Source organism: Onychostoma macrolepis, chromosome 10 (genome assembly GCF_012432095.1).
Source record: "Onychostoma macrolepis isolate SWU-2019 chromosome 10, ASM1243209v1, whole genome shotgun sequence".
In the NCBI taxonomy this organism is placed as follows: Eukaryota; Metazoa; Chordata; class Actinopteri; order Cypriniformes; family Cyprinidae; genus Onychostoma; species Onychostoma macrolepis.
Genome location: NC_081164.1, coordinates 25,915,233 through 25,935,225, shown reverse-complemented (window position 1 = coordinate 25,935,225; position 19,993 = coordinate 25,915,233). Strand labels below are relative to the sequence as shown.

At 34.3% G+C, this 19,993-nt stretch overlaps 1 protein-coding gene across 3 annotated transcripts in view; it reads right to left on the bottom strand.

Moving 5' to 3' along the window:
* The window catches only part of unc5cb (unc-5 netrin receptor Cb), a 217,120-nt gene that overhangs the window by 124,973 nt on the left and 72,154 nt on the right, over window positions 1–19,993 (bottom strand). For all 3 annotated transcript variants that reach the window (XM_058789296.1, XM_058789297.1, XM_058789298.1), the window contains exon 2: window positions 92–319. In XM_058789296.1, the coding sequence (XP_058645279.1) occupies window positions 92–319 (228 nt within the window). The remainder of the gene's footprint in view (window positions 1–91; window positions 320–19,993) is intronic.

The window sequence follows — 19,993 nt, the reverse complement described above, 5'->3', positions numbered from 1 at the left end:
TATAATAAAAAATATATATTTTTAATAACTATGCTACAGGAAATATATAAATGTATATAATTAATATCCAAACACTCTGGGCGGTACTAACCCGAGGACTCATCCACGCGCTCCTCCACCGTGTGCTCCTTCTGATGAACCCACTCGCTGTTACACTTGAAGTAGATCTGCGTGGCCGGCGTGGCTTTGCAGTCCAGGTTAACGGGCTTGTTCTTGACGATGTACGCCTCCTCCGGCTCCATCAAGAAGTGCGGGAGCGGCTCGGGCGGGTCCGAGGGGAACGTCTCCGGGAGCTCACCCAATCCCAGATAGTCGTCATCTACAGAGAGAGGAGATGAGAAGTGAAGGAGTGAATGTTTTATAGAGCATGTTCATATACATGTGTTTGCCTGCGAGGCTGTGAGCTACTGTTCGCGACAGCTAAAGAGAAACAGACCCAGACGCTCGTCATGGAGCGACTGTAATCACATGCAGCTTGTGCATGCAAGCAATGAAATATATTCCAACATTTCACTTCTGCTCTTGCTTGTGAACAAATCCAGCTTATACTTTAAACTTGTCACTGTGCACTAAAACATTTAAAAATTAATTGTACCTCATTTGTAAGTTGCTTTGGGTAGAAAATGTCTGCTGAATGAATAAAAGTAGCTGGATGATGGATTGAAAGACAGAAAGGTAGATAGTCGGATATATAGACAGCCGGACAAAAAGACAGCTGGATAGATAAACAATCGGACCGATGATAGATAGATAGATAGATAGATAGATAGATAGATAGATAGATAGATAGATAGATAGATAGATAGATAGATAGATAGATAGATAGATAGATAGATAGATAGATAGATAGAATGATATATAGATAGAACGATAGATAGATAAATAGAACGATAGAGCGATAGATAGATAGATAGATAGATAGATAGATAGATGATAGATAGATAGATAGATAGATAGATAGATAGATAGATAGATAGATAGATAGATAGAACGATAGACAGAATGATATATAGATAGAACGATAGAACGATAGATAGATAGATAGATAGATAGATAGATAGATAGATAGATAGATAGATAGATAGATAGACAGAATGATAGATAGATAGAATGATAGATAGATAGATAGAACGATAGATAGAATGATAGAACGATAGATAGATAGATAGATAGATAGATAGATAGATAGATAGATAGATAGATAGATAGATAGATAGATAGATAGATAGATGAAGATAGATAGATAGATAGATAGATAGATAGATAGAACGATAGACAGAATGATATATAGATAGAACGATAGATAGATAGATAGATAGATAGATAGATAGATAGATAGATAGATATAACGATAGATAGATAGATAGATAGACAGACAGAACAATAGATAGATAGATAGATAGATAGATAGATAGATAGATAGATAGATAGATAGATAGATAGATAGATAGATAGATAGATAGATAGATAGATAGATAGATAGATAGATAGATAGATAGAACGATAGACAGAATGATATATAGATAGAACGATAGAACGATAGAGCGATAGATAGATAGATAGATAGATAGATAGATAGATAGATAGAATGATATATAGATAGAACGATAGATAGATAGAACGATAGAGCGATAGATAGATAGATAGATAGATAGATAGATAGATAGAACGATAGATAGATAAATAGAACGATAGATAGATAGAGATAGATAGATAGACGATAGATAGATAGATAGATAGATAGATAGATAGATAGATAGATAGATAGATAGATAGATAGATAGATAGATAGATAGATAGAGCGATAGACAGAATGATATATAGATAGAGCGATAGAGCGATAGATAGATAGATAGATAGATAGATAGATAGATAGATAGATAGATAGATAGAACGATAGACAGAATGATAGATAGATAGAATGATAGATAGATAGATAGATAGAACGATAGATAGAATGATAGAACGATAGATAGATAGATAGATAGATAGATAGATAGATAGATAGATAGATAGATAGATAGATAGATAGATAGATAGATAGATAGATAGATAGATAGATATAGATAGATAGATAGATAGATAGAACGATAGACAGAATGATATATAGATAGAACGATAGATAGATAGATAGATAGATAGATAGATAGATAGATAGATAGATATAACGATAGATAGATAGATAGATAGACAGACAGAACAATAGATAGATAGATAGATAGATAGATAGATAGATAGATAGATAGATAGATAGAGATAGATAGATAGATAGATAGATAGATAGATAGATAGATAGATAGATAGACAGAATGATATATAGATAGAACGATAGAACGATAGAGCGATAGAACGATAGATAGATAGATAGATAGATAGATAGATAGATAGATAGAATGATATATAGATAGAACGATAGAGCGATAGATAGAACGATAGATAGATAGATAGATAGATAGATAGATAGATAGATAGATAGATAGATAGATAGATAGATAGATAGATAGATAGAACAACAGATAGATAGATAGATAGATAGATAGATAGATAGATAGATAGATAGATAGATAGATAGATAGATAGATAGATAGATAGATAGATAGATAGATAGATAGATAGATAGATAGATAGATAGATAGAACGATGGAAAGAACAATGGATAGATGGATAGATAATCAGTTGGATAGAAAGATAGTCGAATAGATGGACAGACAGACAAAGAGTCGGACAGATAGACAATCAGACAGATAGATATTTGGATAGATTGACAGAAAGACAAATAGTCAGACAGACAGATGTGGAATTCAGTCAATTCCTTGTCCCGTCATTTCCATTCAACGTGTTGAAGGCAATTCATTCAATTTCAAACTCTGTATCTTATACTTGTGAATCATGTTGTCCGTATTTGATCTTGTATGGCTAGAAGCATTTGCGTTCATGTACTTGCATACAGTACGTTTGGTGCCTGAGACTAAATATGTGAGTTTTCATTTCCCACAAACCTGCGGCTGTCTTCTTCAGCCGAGGGAATCTGGTTTATTTAATTCCACAGATATTTGTCTGCAGACGGGTAACCGTCCCCTGTAATTACGCCTGGCTTTCATCAGAGCCCTGCCTCACCTCGCCTCACCGGTGTCTTCCTCATCAAACACAAACCTATATTTATCTGACGCTGGCGGAGCGACGGGGCTCACGGAGAAAAGTCAACAGGAAGAGGCAATCCACATTCCCTTCGAGGACAATGAAACAGCACTTGAGACGGACTGGGCTCTATACGTCCCGTGTTTGCTGGTCGCGTTCTAATATCTGCCCTCTTGACTCCACGTCTCTCCATGAGAGGGAAGCGCAGAGGCGTTCGTCACCTGCAAATATGCTTTCTATTCTCAACACCCGGCCAACAGATATCAATTATTTACACAGAAGGAGAATGAATCTGGAGCGAGAGACAGATTTCTGGCCACACCTCTGCACCCTCGGCCGAACCGCATCTCGCCACACCTGTACACTCTTAAAATTAAAAGCTTATTTATTGGCATCAATGGTTCTATGAAGAACCTTAAACATCCATGGAACTTTTCAAATGCAGAAAAGGTTCTTTACAGTCGAAAAAGGTTCTTTAGATTAGGTTCTTCAAAATGGTTCTTTTAGGAACTGTTCACTGAAAGCTTCTTTGGGGAACCAAAAATGGTTCTTCTATGGCATCACTGCAAAAACACCCTTTTAGAACCTTTATTTTTAAGAGTGTAGGGTTGAGTATCATTGGAATTTTATCAATTCCAATTCTTATCGATTCCTAGTTTCGATTCCAATAAAAAAAAAAAATTAAAAATTTTTTTGAAAAAATTTCAAAAAAGTCAAACATTTATTCTGTGTCTTTATACAAAGCATTCTGTTGTAGCTGAATAACGAGCAATAATCAGCAGCCTACAGAACACTTAGACCTACTAGAGGAACTTTTGCCTATGCTTTTAACAAAAATACCACAGCAAACAACTAGACTTATATACATTTCAAATATTAAAGTGTTAAAGACAAGTAAACAGTCTGTAATAAAATAGGAACAAACAAATCAATTAGCAATAGCATAAATAAATACAACTGAACTAAATTTCAGGCACAGAAACTGTACTTAAAAGTTTAAAAACACAGCATAGTTTTCTTTTCATAAATGAATATAGATTTAAGTTATTAAAGATATTCAGTCAAGATCAGTGAATGATTTTCCTTTGTTCTTTGATTAACATTAATAACAGGCAGTGTGTTTATTAGGCTGCTGTCTCTTTAATACCGAACGCATGCAGATCTAAAAATACTGTACATGTGTGCTTTCTTTCTCATCTGTTTACGTTCACTTAAGACAAAAGCGGCTGTGTTTATGATGATACACTGATGCAGTTTTCTGCACACTGGGAGATAAATATGAAAGAAGTCAGTTCCGGCCCAGAACAACCTTTTCTGCAGAGAAATGCACGCAAACAAGTTGTAAGTTCTTTCCGTTCCTGCACTTAAATCGTTTTAAAGCACATTAAAATGTGAACGCAGAAATCGTTAAGCAGAATTGAAATGCACACGTCTTATCAAATACCCAGTTCTTGGAAATTTGGAACCGGTTCTAAAATGAAACTAGTTTTCCATACCCAACCCTATACCGCCCTGCGAGCTTGTCAGCGAGCAGCACTGACATCACATCAATATCAGCCGCGATGTAACAGGCCCATGTCTGAGTGTTAGGGGAACGAGGAGATGGAGGTGAACGGGTGAGACTGCATTAGCACATAGAGCCCCAGGGGATTCTGGGTAGAGCGCGGCAGCTTTCCATCACGGGTAGGTCTTAAATCACACCTGCCCCGTCACTGGCCTCTAATCACCTGCTAATTGAAGGGGAGCCGTAACCTCGGCTTGACCCTCCACATTGGTCACCTGACACATCTGAGCATGCATGAACGGAAAGTTGAGGCCATTTTCAAAAACTGTAACCACATTTAAAAATTTAACAAAGAAACTGTAAAGTGTGCAAGCGGCTAAATGGTTGCAAGTGTGTTCTGGATGGTTGCTAGGGTTCTCTGAGTGGTTGTTAGGCGTTTTCTTCCTGTCTGGAGTGAAGAGAGTCCTACACCCTTAAGTATCTGTGATCTTCTGGTTCTTAAACATGCATCTGTGGGATTTTCCCACCTATTTTATCGTCCAGCAGATGAAAACCATAAATCAGATTCAGGTTTACTCAAAGCAGTAATACTAACATTCGCCTCAGTGAGACCCACTAATTATATATTAAACATTGGTGTATTTTTTACATATTGCTGCTGCCACTTTATAAAAGCAATAAGCCACGAGAGGCTGTGTATTACTGTGATTTTACCAGTGATTTACCTCTCCACTTTGAGTCTGGGCCTAACAATGCTTTTAACCGTGGTAAAATCACTGTAACAGACGGCCTCTCGGGGCTTATTGCTTTCGGTCTATGAATGCTTATTGGCTCTCTTTAACAAAAATGAAAACACATGGTGCTGTACTTTAAAAAAACTGGCACAGGGCATTAACATTCGGTCTCTATTATAGGGCAGAGAGACACAGAGCACCACAACAACACAGGAAAAGCATTCAGAGAGCTTCCCATTGGACGGTATCTAAGCAAACCAGGGCAGGTTTATCAGCTCGACAATTAGCTATGGACCAGAACCACGACCCGGTGCGACTGCCAACCCTGCCGAGCACGATCGCTATCTCAGTCACACACAAATGCATCCAAACACACACACTTGAACATTTCTTGAACACTGCCCTCATGCAAAACCACTGACAGTCATGTAAGCCTCGCAGACACCGAGACGTCCCCGACTCCTGCCAGCGCTCCAGACCTTGACCCAAAAACGGCCTCCTAGAACGGAGGAAACTCACAGAGCCGCGCTATCTGTGTCTCGCGGCAGGCCTGAGAGATCAGACGGAAGCATGAAAGGCTTCGGCGTGCCGTCTCCGCATGCGATCTCCAATTCATCAACCTCCACAGCAGCAGAAATAATAAATAAAAGAGGCTCTCTGGTGAAAAAGCAAGAGAAATGGAAAAACATGACAAAAAATGCCCTCGCCCCAACAAGCCCCCACTGATTCGCAGATCTCTAGTGGACAAAGAGAGAGAAAACAGTTCACACTCACTCCTGCGTCAAACCCAAGACATAATGCAGCACATGCTGCGTCCATCAGCCCTGTCTGTCTGTAAGGCAAAACCACTGTTTCGTTTTCATGCACTGGTCAATTTTGAGATTTAAAAACAATGTCTTTTTAATCAACTGGGGAAAGCATGGTAATGTCTATTTTTACCCTATTCATCTGTTGTGTCTTGCCTTAAAGGAATAGCTCACCCAAAATGAAAATTTGTTGAAAGTGTTAGCTCATGGGAACAGATTTGTAGAAATATGTCTCTGCATCAGTGTCTCAGCAATGGATGCTCTGCAGTGAATGGGTGCCGTCAGAATGAGAGTCCAAACAGCTGATAAAAACATTACAATAATCCACACCACTCCAGTCCATCAGTTAACATCTGGAGAAGACAAAAGCTGAAACAAATCCAGCATTAAGATGTTTTGAACTCAAATACGAGTCTATAATCCATAATAACGCTTCCTCCAGTGAAGAAGTGTTCTGGTCTGAATCAGGAGAGAAATCTGCAGATCAAGCAGCGTTTACAAGACAAAACAGCTCTAAACAAATATGTGGCTGCATGGATTTTGATGTGAGACACAACAGCAGATGTATACTTTTTCACTGGAGGAAGAGTTATTATGGATAATAGGCTTGTATTTGAGTCAATGCTGGATTTGTTTCAGCTTTTGTCTTCTCCAGATGTTAACTGATGGACTGGAGTGGTGTGGATTATTGTGATGTTTTTATCGACTCTCATTCTGACGGCACCCATTCACTGCAGAGCATCCATTGCTGAGACACTGATGCAGAGACACATTTCTCCAAATCTGATGAAGAAACAAACTCATCCTAATCTCGGATGGCCTGAGAGTGAGCATTTTTAGCAGATTTTCATAACTATTCCAGGTTTTCTGGACAGTAGACTGTGGTTTTGTCCCAGTGGTCCGAGGGGCCGTGTCGAGCTCCGCCCCGTCTGCATGCCGTCACGCTGGAGAAACCTTCACGCCAGGCTGCCACGCTTTGATGCTGGTGCTCGGGGATGTAATTTGAGTCACAGTTATCACAATCACATCTAGAAAACTCAACCACACCTTCCCCTCGGAGAAACAGGCCTTCCATCGAATTAAAACAAGAGAAAAAATGGGAATAAAAGTCCCTGACCTTGAATCATCTAAAGCTGCTGAGTTGCTGTCACAGGCTGAGCGTCTTTTAATTGCATGTTTTTAGCTTTAGCAGTCACACTGCGCAGCCACCGCGTGACCTTCGTCACCTCTGGAAACTAGAACAACACGCTTACGGCAATTAGCGTTTCATCTCCTCTGATGCAATGCTTCATGAAACCACTCGCAGCAGAAATCTGTTCGCTTTTACCCATGAATCTGCAATCCTTTTGAGTGATTTTAATCAGAAATCTCCCAAATTGCTTCCATATGAAGTGAGATTAAAATTTAATTTCATACATTTCCACGGAGGCTATAAGAATATGCAAAAGGGATCATATTATGCCATAGTACTATAATAACCGAAAAGGCTTTTCTGAATATCAATCCACATGTGAATTTGGATTATGATGCTTATTTTATTGTTTGCATAAATCAAATTAAAACAAATCTGAAGGGGAAACAATTGGGTTTTGGCTTCACTAGGCAACTAGACACCATGTTGGTTTTTTACTTGTCCAGTTAAATGCATCAAATCAACTAGTAACCAGGCAAGTTTATGTTTTTCAACAGGAATATGATGCATAATTTGCGCCTTTTTTGTATTTATTTTTTATGTATTTATTTCTTTGGTCTAGCTACAGTCATCAAATCAACTAGTAACTAGGTAAATTATTTTTTTCTGCAGGAATATGATGCATATTTTGTGCATTTATAGTAAAAAAATCAACTAGTAACTAGGCAAATAATGGGGTTTTTTTCTGCAGGAATATTATGCATATTTTGTGTACTTTTCTATTCTTTATAGTCATCAAATCAGCTAGTAACTAGGCAAATATATATATTTTTTTCTGCAGGAATATGATGCATATTTTGTGCATATATTTTGTGTCCAGTTAAGACCATCAAATCAACCAGGCAAGTTTAGGTTTTCTTTTCCTTTTTTTCCCCTTCAGAAATATGATGCATATTTTGTGCATAAATGAAACCGGAACACTTCTTTGAAAAGTAATAACCATGGCATCATCGTGCCTCTCGATTTGTAAAAGTACCACAAGATGCCCTACATTTGTAAATATTGAGAGTGCAATGCCATGAGAAACTGTAAGGCGTGAGCACATCTAATCCGCACTGACATAATGCCGTATGACGTGCTCAGGAAACTGCAGCTGGAATGAAAGCTTGACTGTATGAACACAGAAGGAGATAGATGGATGCAGCGAGAGGCAGAGAAGGTCAGCGAGTGAATATTCCAGCAAAAACTTTTCAATTGGATTTCTCCTGCTGGAATGCTTCATGAAAATGAAGCCGCGCTCTCGTAAGCTCTGATATGAAGGCAGAGCAGTGCAGTGACCCGACAGATCACAGTATAGAGCCGCATACGGCCTGTGTCTCCTACAGGTTCAGCTGCTCGAGGCTGGAATAGCAAAGACTTCTGAGACGCACTGCACTGATGCGATTGGAGCAGTGAGATTTTAGCACTATAATTTTCATTTTAATTGTAGGTAAAGTTTTAGTACTTTTATTGTGTGTTTTTGGTCATTTTATTAGTTTTTTTTTTTTGTCTATAAAGTTTTTATTCGTTTTTACAGTTTAATTTTGTTAGCAACTAATTGAAAATTAGCCTTGGAAACTAGATGAAATACATTAAGTTTAAGTGTTTTTTATTTTCAGTCATTTTATTGTGTTTGTAATTTTATTACTTAGTTTTTTTTTATATGTCTATATAGTTTTACATTTTTATTTAAGTTTTAGTTATTTTAGTACTTAAACTTAATCTAAACCATTTTGCCTTGGCAAGTAGCTGACATAAAATAAGTTTAAGTTTTCTTATATATTTAGTAATTTCAGTTTCTAATTTTTTTTTCAGTTTCTAAAGTTTTTAGGCAAGGCAAGTTTATTTATATAGCACATTTCATACACAGTGGTAATTCAAAGTGCTTCACATAAAAGGACGTGAAATAGTCATTAAAATAATAATAATCACAACAATAAAAACAAGGAATTTAAAAAAAATAATAAAACAACAATTAAAACAAAATGATATAAAAATTGATTTAAAAAGAATTTAAAACAGTTAAGAATAGAGAATGATTGTACAGTGCAATCAGTTTTAATGTCTATATATTTATTATTATTATTATTATTTATTTCAGCTTAAACTAAATGAAATTTCACCTTGACAACAAGCTAAAATAAAAGTTTTCTTATATTTTTGGTCATTTCTTTTTGGTAATCTTTTTTGAGGTTCTTAATACAATAAAAATCTTTTTATAAATTTTAAATTTTAGTTATTTTAGTAAACTAAATTACTTTTTAGTATTTTTAATGTGTAATATTATTACTTTTTCAGGTTTTTAATATGCCTACTTTTTTTATCATTTCAGTTTTACTTGCTTTAGTACTTTAATGTAAAATGTTTCTTTGGCAACTTGCTAAAACAAAATATTTAGCTAAAATAAAAGTTTTTGTTTTCCTTCTTTCTAGGGGTTTTTATACGTCTACATAACTTATATATCAGCTTATTTTAGTACTTTTCAACTTAAACTTAACAAAATTTTGCCCTGGCAACTAGCTGAAATAAAATACATATCTTTTATATTCTATTCTATTTCATTTCAGTTAATGTTTATTGTTTTTTATGGTTTTTAGCTTTATTTAACAATCACACCCCTGGTTTGGAGTTACTGAAACACGAGAGGTCTTTATCCGCTCATCTAAAATATCAAAGTCTCATCTCAACAGCAAGAGACACCAAAGATCTGTGTGAGGAACTCAATAACTCAAAGGAGAGGCTTCTTAAAATAAAGAGGTTGAGTCCTTTGTAGCTTCATCACACGAGAGGAAGGAAGATAACCAGCTAAAACAAGTGCGATAACATTCATGTACGAAAACAAACAGCGGACCCTCTTCACCTTCCTTTCATATGACGGATCGGAGATGAAACATGGGAGTCCAGGCACTCTTTCTAGTGTGTCGGGACCCAAACATCTTCAAAGCCAGACAGAAAATCCCAAAAACAACACAAGCCCCTGCATGTGCCGCCCGTGTGCAGCGAGCAGGCCATGTGTATCCAAACAATCCGCTCTGACAAGAGCTTGCTGGGAATAAATGATGTAGGAAGTGTCCTCGGAGCCTCTCGGTTCGGGTTCAGCGGCAAAGCATCTCCATCACCCACAGCCTGATTGTTTTTTCAATTAACAGAGCTTCCCCAGAGCAGCGCGTGCCATGTTTAATGCAGATGGGTGCTGGATGTGTGTGAAATCCGCTGTCTCTGGGTAATGCGTGCTTTGACGTGATTTTCCTGCGGCTGAAGTGTTTCTGAAAGCGCATGCAGCACCTAAACGCTGAAGGAAAATAATCGCAATAAAACTTTTTGCCTTCAACAACTTGCTGAAAGGAAATGTTTAAGGTTTTGTTGCATGTTTGTTATTGTATTACTTTTTGGGGCTTTTAATGTGTCTATATAGTTTTTATTCATTTGATCTAATTTTAGTTTTAGGTTTTTTTTTTTGTGATTTGGTTGTGTGTTTGTAATTTTAGTATTTTAGTATTTTTGTGTCTTTTTATTTTTATTTTAGTTTTAGTTATTTTGTTACTTCAAGTTAAGCTAAAATTTTTGCTTTGGCAACTACCAGAAACAAAATTACATTTCTTATATCTTTAGTAATTGTGTTGTGTGTTTGCAATTTTATTACTTTTTGGGGTTTTAAATATGTATATAGGTTTTTTTTTGCCATTGCAACTAGCTGACAAGAAGTAAGTTTATGTTTTTCTATATTTTTACTGATTTTGTGTTATGTTTGTAATTTATTTTATTTTACATTTCAGTTTTAGTTATTTTAGTATTTCAAATCAAACTAAAAAAATTTTTTTTTTTTAATTAATATTTTATTATATAATATTTTAATATATATATATTTTTTTTTTTACTTTTGCCTTATTTATTTATTTTTTTAATATATGTCTAGTACATATATAAAAGTTTACTTTTAGTTATTTTAGTACTTCAACCTAAAGTAAATTATATTTTGCCTGGGTTTATTTTAGCATTTGTTTTGTCGTGTTTCTGAAAACGCATCCAGCTAATCTAAACGCCGGAGGAAAACGTCGCAATAAAACTGCAAGCAATTGGCAAAGACAAAAGGGAGAAAAGCGTTGAATGCGTTCAAAACGGCATCGCCAGCACACTGTCAAATCAAGAGAAAACATGAGGAGTTTGACGGAGCTGCTGGATGGAATAACATGATTTGAGGAAATGAATCCTTCAAGAGCGAGAGACGCCTGATGTTTCTCTTGAAGCTCTGACAGGACTGAGGGAAACAGAGTCAGCATTCTACCACGTTTGCATCGGCTGCTGCACCGCAAAATAAATTATATTTGAACAGAATCGTGAGTCTGCAGCCTCAACTCAACGTGATCAGATCGAAACACTGCGAATAACACAAACCCAATAAGCAGACAGCATCTTTCGACTCCAGCGGCACAAACACAGCACAACAGTCTGATTCACATACTAATGACTCTCTCAAACACCAGATCTAATGACTCTCTGCATAAACTGAATTCATTCCAGGACAACATCCAGAGCCAATTATCAGATGGCAATGCGGTAGAAAGATGTGTTACACAACAACATATAGTTAAAGTTGAAGTGCCATTACTGCCGTCAAATACAGCTGCTGCAAAACTGTTATATATAATATATTTGGTCTCACTCCAAACTGCACTGACAAATTTATTACAACTCTGCGTATTAAACTGGGAAAATAAAAATTACCCATCACCTTTAATGCATACTACCACTACTACTACTACTAATAATAATAATTATTATTATTTACATTAACACAAATAAAATTATCAAACTACCAGTGACTCTAAACTTTAAAAACTCTAAATATTAAATATTAAAAATAGCACTAACTCTATGTTAAACATTGCACACTACTTTTAAAAGATATACAAATATAAAATTAAAATGAATAATAATACATTTGTCTATGTAGCATTATAGAAAAAGTATTATTTACCAATCAAAACTCAAAAATGTATCAAACAACCAAAGTCTGACTTACAGTAACTCTAGTAAAATGATCATCTTTAAAATTTACCAAACTTTTACATTACCAAAAAAATGTTATTGTTAAATGCAGTTTAACAATTTTATAACATTAAAATAAATAAAAATAAAATAAATATACTAAAATAAATAAAAATAAAAATAAAATGCAATAAATAATAGCATTATTATTATTTATTTTTATTAATTTTTTTTTGTTAAATAGCATTTAAAAAGTCATTTAGTTTGGCGGGTTTAGTTGATGTGAATGTATTTCCTCCTGCATGAACACAATGAATCAGCAGGTGAGGCGGTGAGATCTACACCTCTGCATATATTCTCCAGACGTGTGACAGCAGCCGCTGACGCGCAGTGAAAGATAAACTCGATTCTATCTGTGCGCGGCCAGATTTACGGTTCCCGGGATAGCGCTGTATCACCCTCAGCACTGCATCTCTTCCATCAGAGGAGAGTCAAGCGTGAACGCGGATGAACGCCGGCATAAATCCTCCCGCTCTCATCCTGCGCTTTTATTCCTGCTCTGCTCGAAAGCAGGACTGATGCGCGATAGAAGGTGTGCGAACTTCAAACGATGAACCCGTTCTGCAGTGAAAGGGATTTCAGATGATCCTGACAGCCGTGATCATCTGTGACGCACCACACGTTAAACACAAACAATCATGTCTAAAACACAGACTTTATGAGCTCAGGAGGGCCGGCATCATTAACAGAGGACGGCTCGAATCAATCCGGAGGTGAAACGTTTCTTTACGGCCTCAGCTTTACTTAACCACTGAGAGAAATTAAACCGCATCAATTATTCAAGCAAACTTGACGTTCAGGAAGGAGGGATGAATGATTAGTGTTCCAGTTCATTCTGCTGCTATCTAAACAACAATGAAAACACGCCTGATTTGACTCGTGCCTCTGATGCGGGAATACTCAAGAAAAGAGAGCAGATAAGAGTACAAAACAACTTAAATGAGAAATGAACGAGCAGCAGATAAACAACTGTCTTCATTGTTTTACTCGCTCTTTCTCTAAGCCTGTCTGTGTGTGTGTGTGTGTGTGTGTGTGTATTGTATGATAACCGCTAACAGCAGGTGATTACTTAGAGTGTAACAGAACGTCCCGATTGAATAATAAAGATAAATAAATTATTAATAATAGAAAATAATATTTAAAGTACAATAAAACGCAAATAATAATAATAAATAAAAGATAAATAGAAAATAATAATTAAAAATAAAGTAGTAAAGTACAGTAAAATACTACTATTAATAATAATAATTAATAAATAAAAGATAAATAATATAAAAAATCATATTTAAGGATAATAAAGTTGTAAAGTACAGTAAAACAACAATAATAATAAATAAATAAATCACAATATTATGATAAATTCATTAAGTACAGTTAAACACTAATAGCAATAATAATAAATACATAAATAATCATAATAATAATAAATAGACAAATATTAAAGATAAAGTAGTAAACTACAGTAATAATAATAATAATAATAATAATAATAATAAATAAAATGATGATATTGTGATAAATTCATAATTAGAAAAAATATTATGATTAACAATTATTATTTAAATATATATTAGGCATGTTTTTCAAACTGTCACTTAATGAACAAAAATAATAAATGTATAATTACTGCTAACAGCAGGTGATTACCACTTAACTTCACAGATAGAAAGTATTTGAATAAAATATGAAATACATAAATTACAAATAATTTAAATATAATTATATGATAATAAATGGTAAACAACAGTAACGCTCAGTAAATAATCATAATTACCATTATTACTTAGAAACTAAATAAACATATAAATAATTATGAATAATAATTAGAAAAAAATCTGATGACTGATGATAACTAGACAAATTATTATATATATATATATATATATAAAACATTAGGTATTGTTTTACAAACTTTTTGTCCCTACACTGTAAAGTGATAAGTTGACTTAACTTAAAAAATTGAGGAAACCCGTTGCCTTAAAATTATTAATTTAAAAAATAAGTTAAGTGAATTCACTTAACTTTTTTTTTATTATTTACTTAATAATTTTAAGGCAACGGGTTTCCTCAATTTTTAAAAAAAAGTTAAGTCAACTAATCACTTTTTACAGTGTAAATAAAAAAGACTAATATTTCATTTTTAATATTATTATATTCATTATGTTCAATACATCTATTTCAAACTAAAACTGAAACATGTAAATATGCAGAAAAAGAGAGCAGATAAGAGTATGAAATGACTTCAATAAGAGACATGCAGCAGATAAGCGACTGTCCTCCTTGTTTTACTCGCTCTTTCTCTGTGCCTGTGTGTGTGTGTGTGTGTGTACTGTATGATAACCACTAACAGCAGGTGATTACCGCTTAACTTCACAGATAGAAAGTGTGGACTGAATGAAACACACAATCATGTCGCTCTTTCTAGGTCAGAACATGAAGAGTCGCAGGAAAACACAGTTGCCATGACATTCACTTCAGCCGAATCAAAGGAGGATGAAGCGCAGGATCACACAAAAACAAGGCCTCTGCTCCTCTCAACATCTGAATCTGACAGATGCAATCAGATCTACTTCATTTCATTTCACTCCAGGCTTTACATAAACAACACGTGTGTTATGTAAACCTATTACAAACATCTCATTATGTTGCAGTTTCATTTAATAATCGACAGAACATGCATGTGTGGATGACCATGGATGTTTGAGTTAGGAAAGCCTTGAGAACAGGTGTATTGTGGGTAACAGGACGTGAAAGCAGCTGCCAAGTTCAAGATCTTCTGCTGTTCGTATCTGATCCCTGCTGACCCGCGGCTCTGAGCAATCCCTCCAACGAACGGCCAGACGAGAGCGTCGCTGATGACCGCAGACATCTGAGATCCATGCTTCATTTCTGCACCTGTCTGACACCTGCTGCTTCCACGTGAGACTCAGTGCAGTCAAGAGACTGAGAAACACTCTCAGATCACTTTAAAACATATTCTTTTTCATTATATTCTTCCATTACATCCACTCTAGTCAAATAGATTAAAATGTTTAAACGTAAGAAGCAAAATACAGTTACATTGGTAACACTTTACAATAAGGTTCATTAGTTAAACATTAGTTAATGTATTAACTAACATGAACTAACCATGAGCAATACATTTGTTACTGTATTTACTAATCTTCGCTAACGTTAGTTAATAAAAATACAGATGTTCATTGTTAGTTCATGTTAGTTCACAGTGCATTACCTAATGTTAACAAGATTTTAATAATGTATTATTAAATGTTGAAATTAACATTAACAAAGATTAATAAACGCTGTATAAGTGCAGTTCATTATTAGTTCATGTTAACTAATGTAGTTAACTAATGAACCTTATTGTAAAGTGTTACCGTTACATTTAAAAAATACTACTACTGCTACTACTTTCTAAATATGTAGAAAAATAATAATAAATAAAATGATTAATAATAATCTGAAAAATACTTAAATTTTACTGTAATTTACTCAATACTTTTTAGTAAATAATAAATACTTTAAAAGAATTACTAAATAAAAGTACGTTTTACTGTAATTTATTATATCATAGATTATATTTATTATATTATAGAAAATAAATTATTAATAATTAAATATAATTAATAATACATTGAAAATAATTGTATAAAGAATAATTCAAATAATAAAAATAATAAAATGTATTAATAAAAATAAACTAATAATAATTAGAAATTTACAAAATATCGTCATGGAACACGATCTTTACTTAATATCCTAATGATTTTTGGCATAAAAGAAAAATCAATAATTTTGACTCATACAATGGGTTGGCTATTGCTACAAATACACCCCAGCGACTTGAGACTGGTTTTGTGCTCCAGGGTCACAATTAAGCAACTCTAATATTATTTAAAGTTTAATCAGAGATGCTATTAAAACACTCTCAAACCCACCAGTCACTAAAGAAACGGTCTAATTACCGTCTATATAACTAACTTAATCGCCAAATAAAAGGTGCATTAATATCACTGCGATATCCCTGAATGAATGTAAATGCATTGAGATATATATCGTGAGCCCTACAGGAGAAAAACCGAGTGATTCACAGCTCGCTCTCTCATTCTTCCCGTATCTGAAATCTCCGTTCGGAGCGCCGAGGCACAAGGCCACATTCCTCACTTATCACCATGGGAAATGATACGAGAAAAATTAATTCCCAGGGCGTCATGGAAACCAAACCACCAGCCAATGGCGAGCGCAGGACCCAAACTACAGAAATATGGCGACACTGCTCCAAAACCCATGTGGAGACAAACGACAAGGCCAAAAAAAACGCACAAAGGCCGACATTCTTGGCTTTTCAGAGGATGTTTTCTGTGGTTTCGATCGAACTGCCAATGTAAAGCACAGAGAGAGAGAGAGAGAGAGAGATTTATGAAGCACAGAGCAAGTCTCTCGTCCATCTGTCTCTCTCTTTCTCTGGATGAAAAGCCATTTTGTTGGTTGATTGGAGAATGATGCTGCTACTTAGAGAGCAGCTCCATCAGCTGAAGGAGCGGAGGAGAGACGGCGAGGGCTTCCTCCCCAGGGTGCACTTGGGCTGATGGGTGAGCTGTCAAATGCCCCATTGTCCAAATTACCCAGCAAGCACGGTGTCACCGCCAGGGACTCATTTACAGAGGAGCGACGCTTTCCCAACCAGACTGACGGAGAGCGACGCTTCAAACGCGGCTAATGATAGTTAGTGCACTTAGCTGGAAATAAGAACACACGCTCTCGCACACAATCACAAATCACTACATCAATAAATCAGTGATTCACAACCTTCAACACAATATTCAAAGCCCCCTGCACATGTAGAACCACATATTTTCAATATTTCTGCAATATTTCTGATAAAGTTGCTTGAAACTACTTTTTAGTAACAGAAACTGGGAGCTCTGATCAATTTAATTAACCACGATTCATTTTGTGATTCCAGAACTGCATGTTCTTCACTAAAAACAGTAGTAATCAAAGTAGGAAAAGAGAAATATGATATTAATTTGATGTTTTATGTATTTAAAATAATGCAATATTCATTCATAATTAAGTATTAAATTACACAGGTTCTGTTAGTATAATTTAACAAATATTGAATATGCATTATTGTTTAATTATTAAATAATAACTTTCATAAATAATTGTAAAATAAATAGAATAACTTCATTTAAAATTAATATTTAATGTATTATTTTAAATACTTTTAACAGTAATTGGGAGCATTGATATATTCAATTTAATTTTGTTTCATTTGATTTTTAATTATGATTACAATTATTAGAGTTCAATTATTGGAGTTTTAAGTTTAATTAGAGTTATATTATTTTTATATATTAAAAATTGTTTAACGTAATTAATTATTAATAATTAAAATAACACTGGTTCTCTTGTGAATATTTACTAAACAATAAATATTATGTAATAAATAATTATTTAAGTAAATGATTATGATGATGATGAAGATAAATAATAAATAATGATACAAACTAGACATATTATAAATGTTTTCCATGTTTTCCAAACTGTCACTAAATGGACAAGAATTATATTTAATTTTAAATATAATTATATTCATTAAGTTCAAAAAACAGCAATATTTATGTATATTTGATATGTTTTATCACTATTTAATAAATATCACATAAGTTTCAATATGTAATCTGTATTTATTATCTATTGATTAAAAGATAAATATTATAATTTAATAAATGAAATGTACTATTTAATAATATATTAATTTAAATACTTTTATGCCATCCTGTAGCCCCTAAACCCCTTGTCTCAAATATTTCTCCTAAAATGTCTTTGTTAGACATGAATACAAATGAATCAATATTTAAAGACTCTAAACAAAGCAATGTGGGATTATTTCACATTGAGCTCAATCGTCTCGGATCTGAGACACATGTGAGAAGACGGAGGAGAATCATCTGAGAAACCGCATCTTCTCTCAGCGGAGATCTTCACGAGGTCTGGTTTGAGGTTTCTGCAGCGACAGTGTTTTGGGGGGTCAAGATTGGCGTGGAGGTCACGGCTTGTCTGGTCCGGGGTTTAATGCCGCTGCCAATCAGAGCCGGCGTCTCACTGTACTTCCTGTCACTCGTGTGACGCGTCTGGAGCCCTCGCCGACCCTCACACATGATAATTGGCTGCAGACGAATGCGGTCACACCCTGCCCTCTGCTGACCGCCAGCTCGTTACCGGCGATCTGGAAGAGCGGGACGCAGTCGGACACACGACTCACAGATGGGATCCAACGCACAATTAGTGTGAACTTTCACCAAACAACCACGAGCACAAAGGACTGAGCTCATCCTGAACATCATCACACGTAACAAGACTTTATATATAAGTTCATATGCATCTGTCACTGATCTATCCTCTGCCATCTGATTCCTTCAAGCTCCTTATACAAGCAAAAAAAATGAGGGATTATATATGCCAGACAATTTCAGATTTAGTATTATTATAGTATTTATATATTATATTTCAGATATATTATTATAGTAATTATTTATATTTTGAATTTTCAGTTTCATTTTAGTTTAAGTTTTAATATTTGTGCTTTTGTCCTTTTCTTTTAAAAAATGTGCTTTTGTCATTTTTATTATAGAATTTATATTTTGAATTATCTTGTATTTTTATATTTTCAGCTTCATTTTCATTTTAGTTTTAGTAATATTGTGTGCTTTTGTCATTTTTTTTTTTAATTTATTGTTTTCATTATTTCTAAATTAGCTTTTTTCAGTTTTTATTTTAATTTTAGTTTAGGTTTTAGTAATTTTGTTATGTGCTTTGTCATTTTTATTCGTTATATTATCATATTTGGATTTTAAATTAGGGTTTATTGTTATATTTTCAGTATTTTCATTTTGATATGTGCTTTTGCCCTTTTTATTAGTGTTATTATAGTTTTATTATATTATACTATATTTATATAGTTTAACGTTTTATCTTATATTTTCAGTTTTCATTTTTAAGTTACTCATTTTGTTTTGTTTTTTATCAGTTGCTTTGTCATTTTTATTACTTTTATTATAGTCATTATAAATTTTAATATTTTCGTTTTTAAGTTTTACAATTTTTTTTTTTCAGTGAGATTTTAAGAAATATTTTTTAAAAATATTTAAAAATATTTTATATTCCTATTTAGCTTTATTTTTCCAGTTTTGGTTTTAGTCATTTTAGTACTTCAGCTTGTTGTATTTTATTTGTTTCTAATCTTTGTTTAGGATTTCATTTTAGCTTTGTTTCGGTTAACAAAAACATTTTTAATAGTTTTTTAGATGAAAGTGACTCCACTGAAGTAAACCTGTGTAACCTGTGGACGGAGAATAAAGCCGCAGCTCTTTCTCTTCCTCGACTCGTTCGTTCTGAATTAAACAGCCGCTGTGATATTGCTCCCTAATTAAGCTTCGCGCATTTGTTCATTTCTCCAGGACTCAGCAAGTTTCTGCTTGTTTCTGCTTCAGAGAATGTTCAGCGTCACCCTGCAGATAAGCGTTCACATTTCCAAACGAACTAACAGCCTAATTAAACTATTTATATTCAGTTCTGCTGGTGT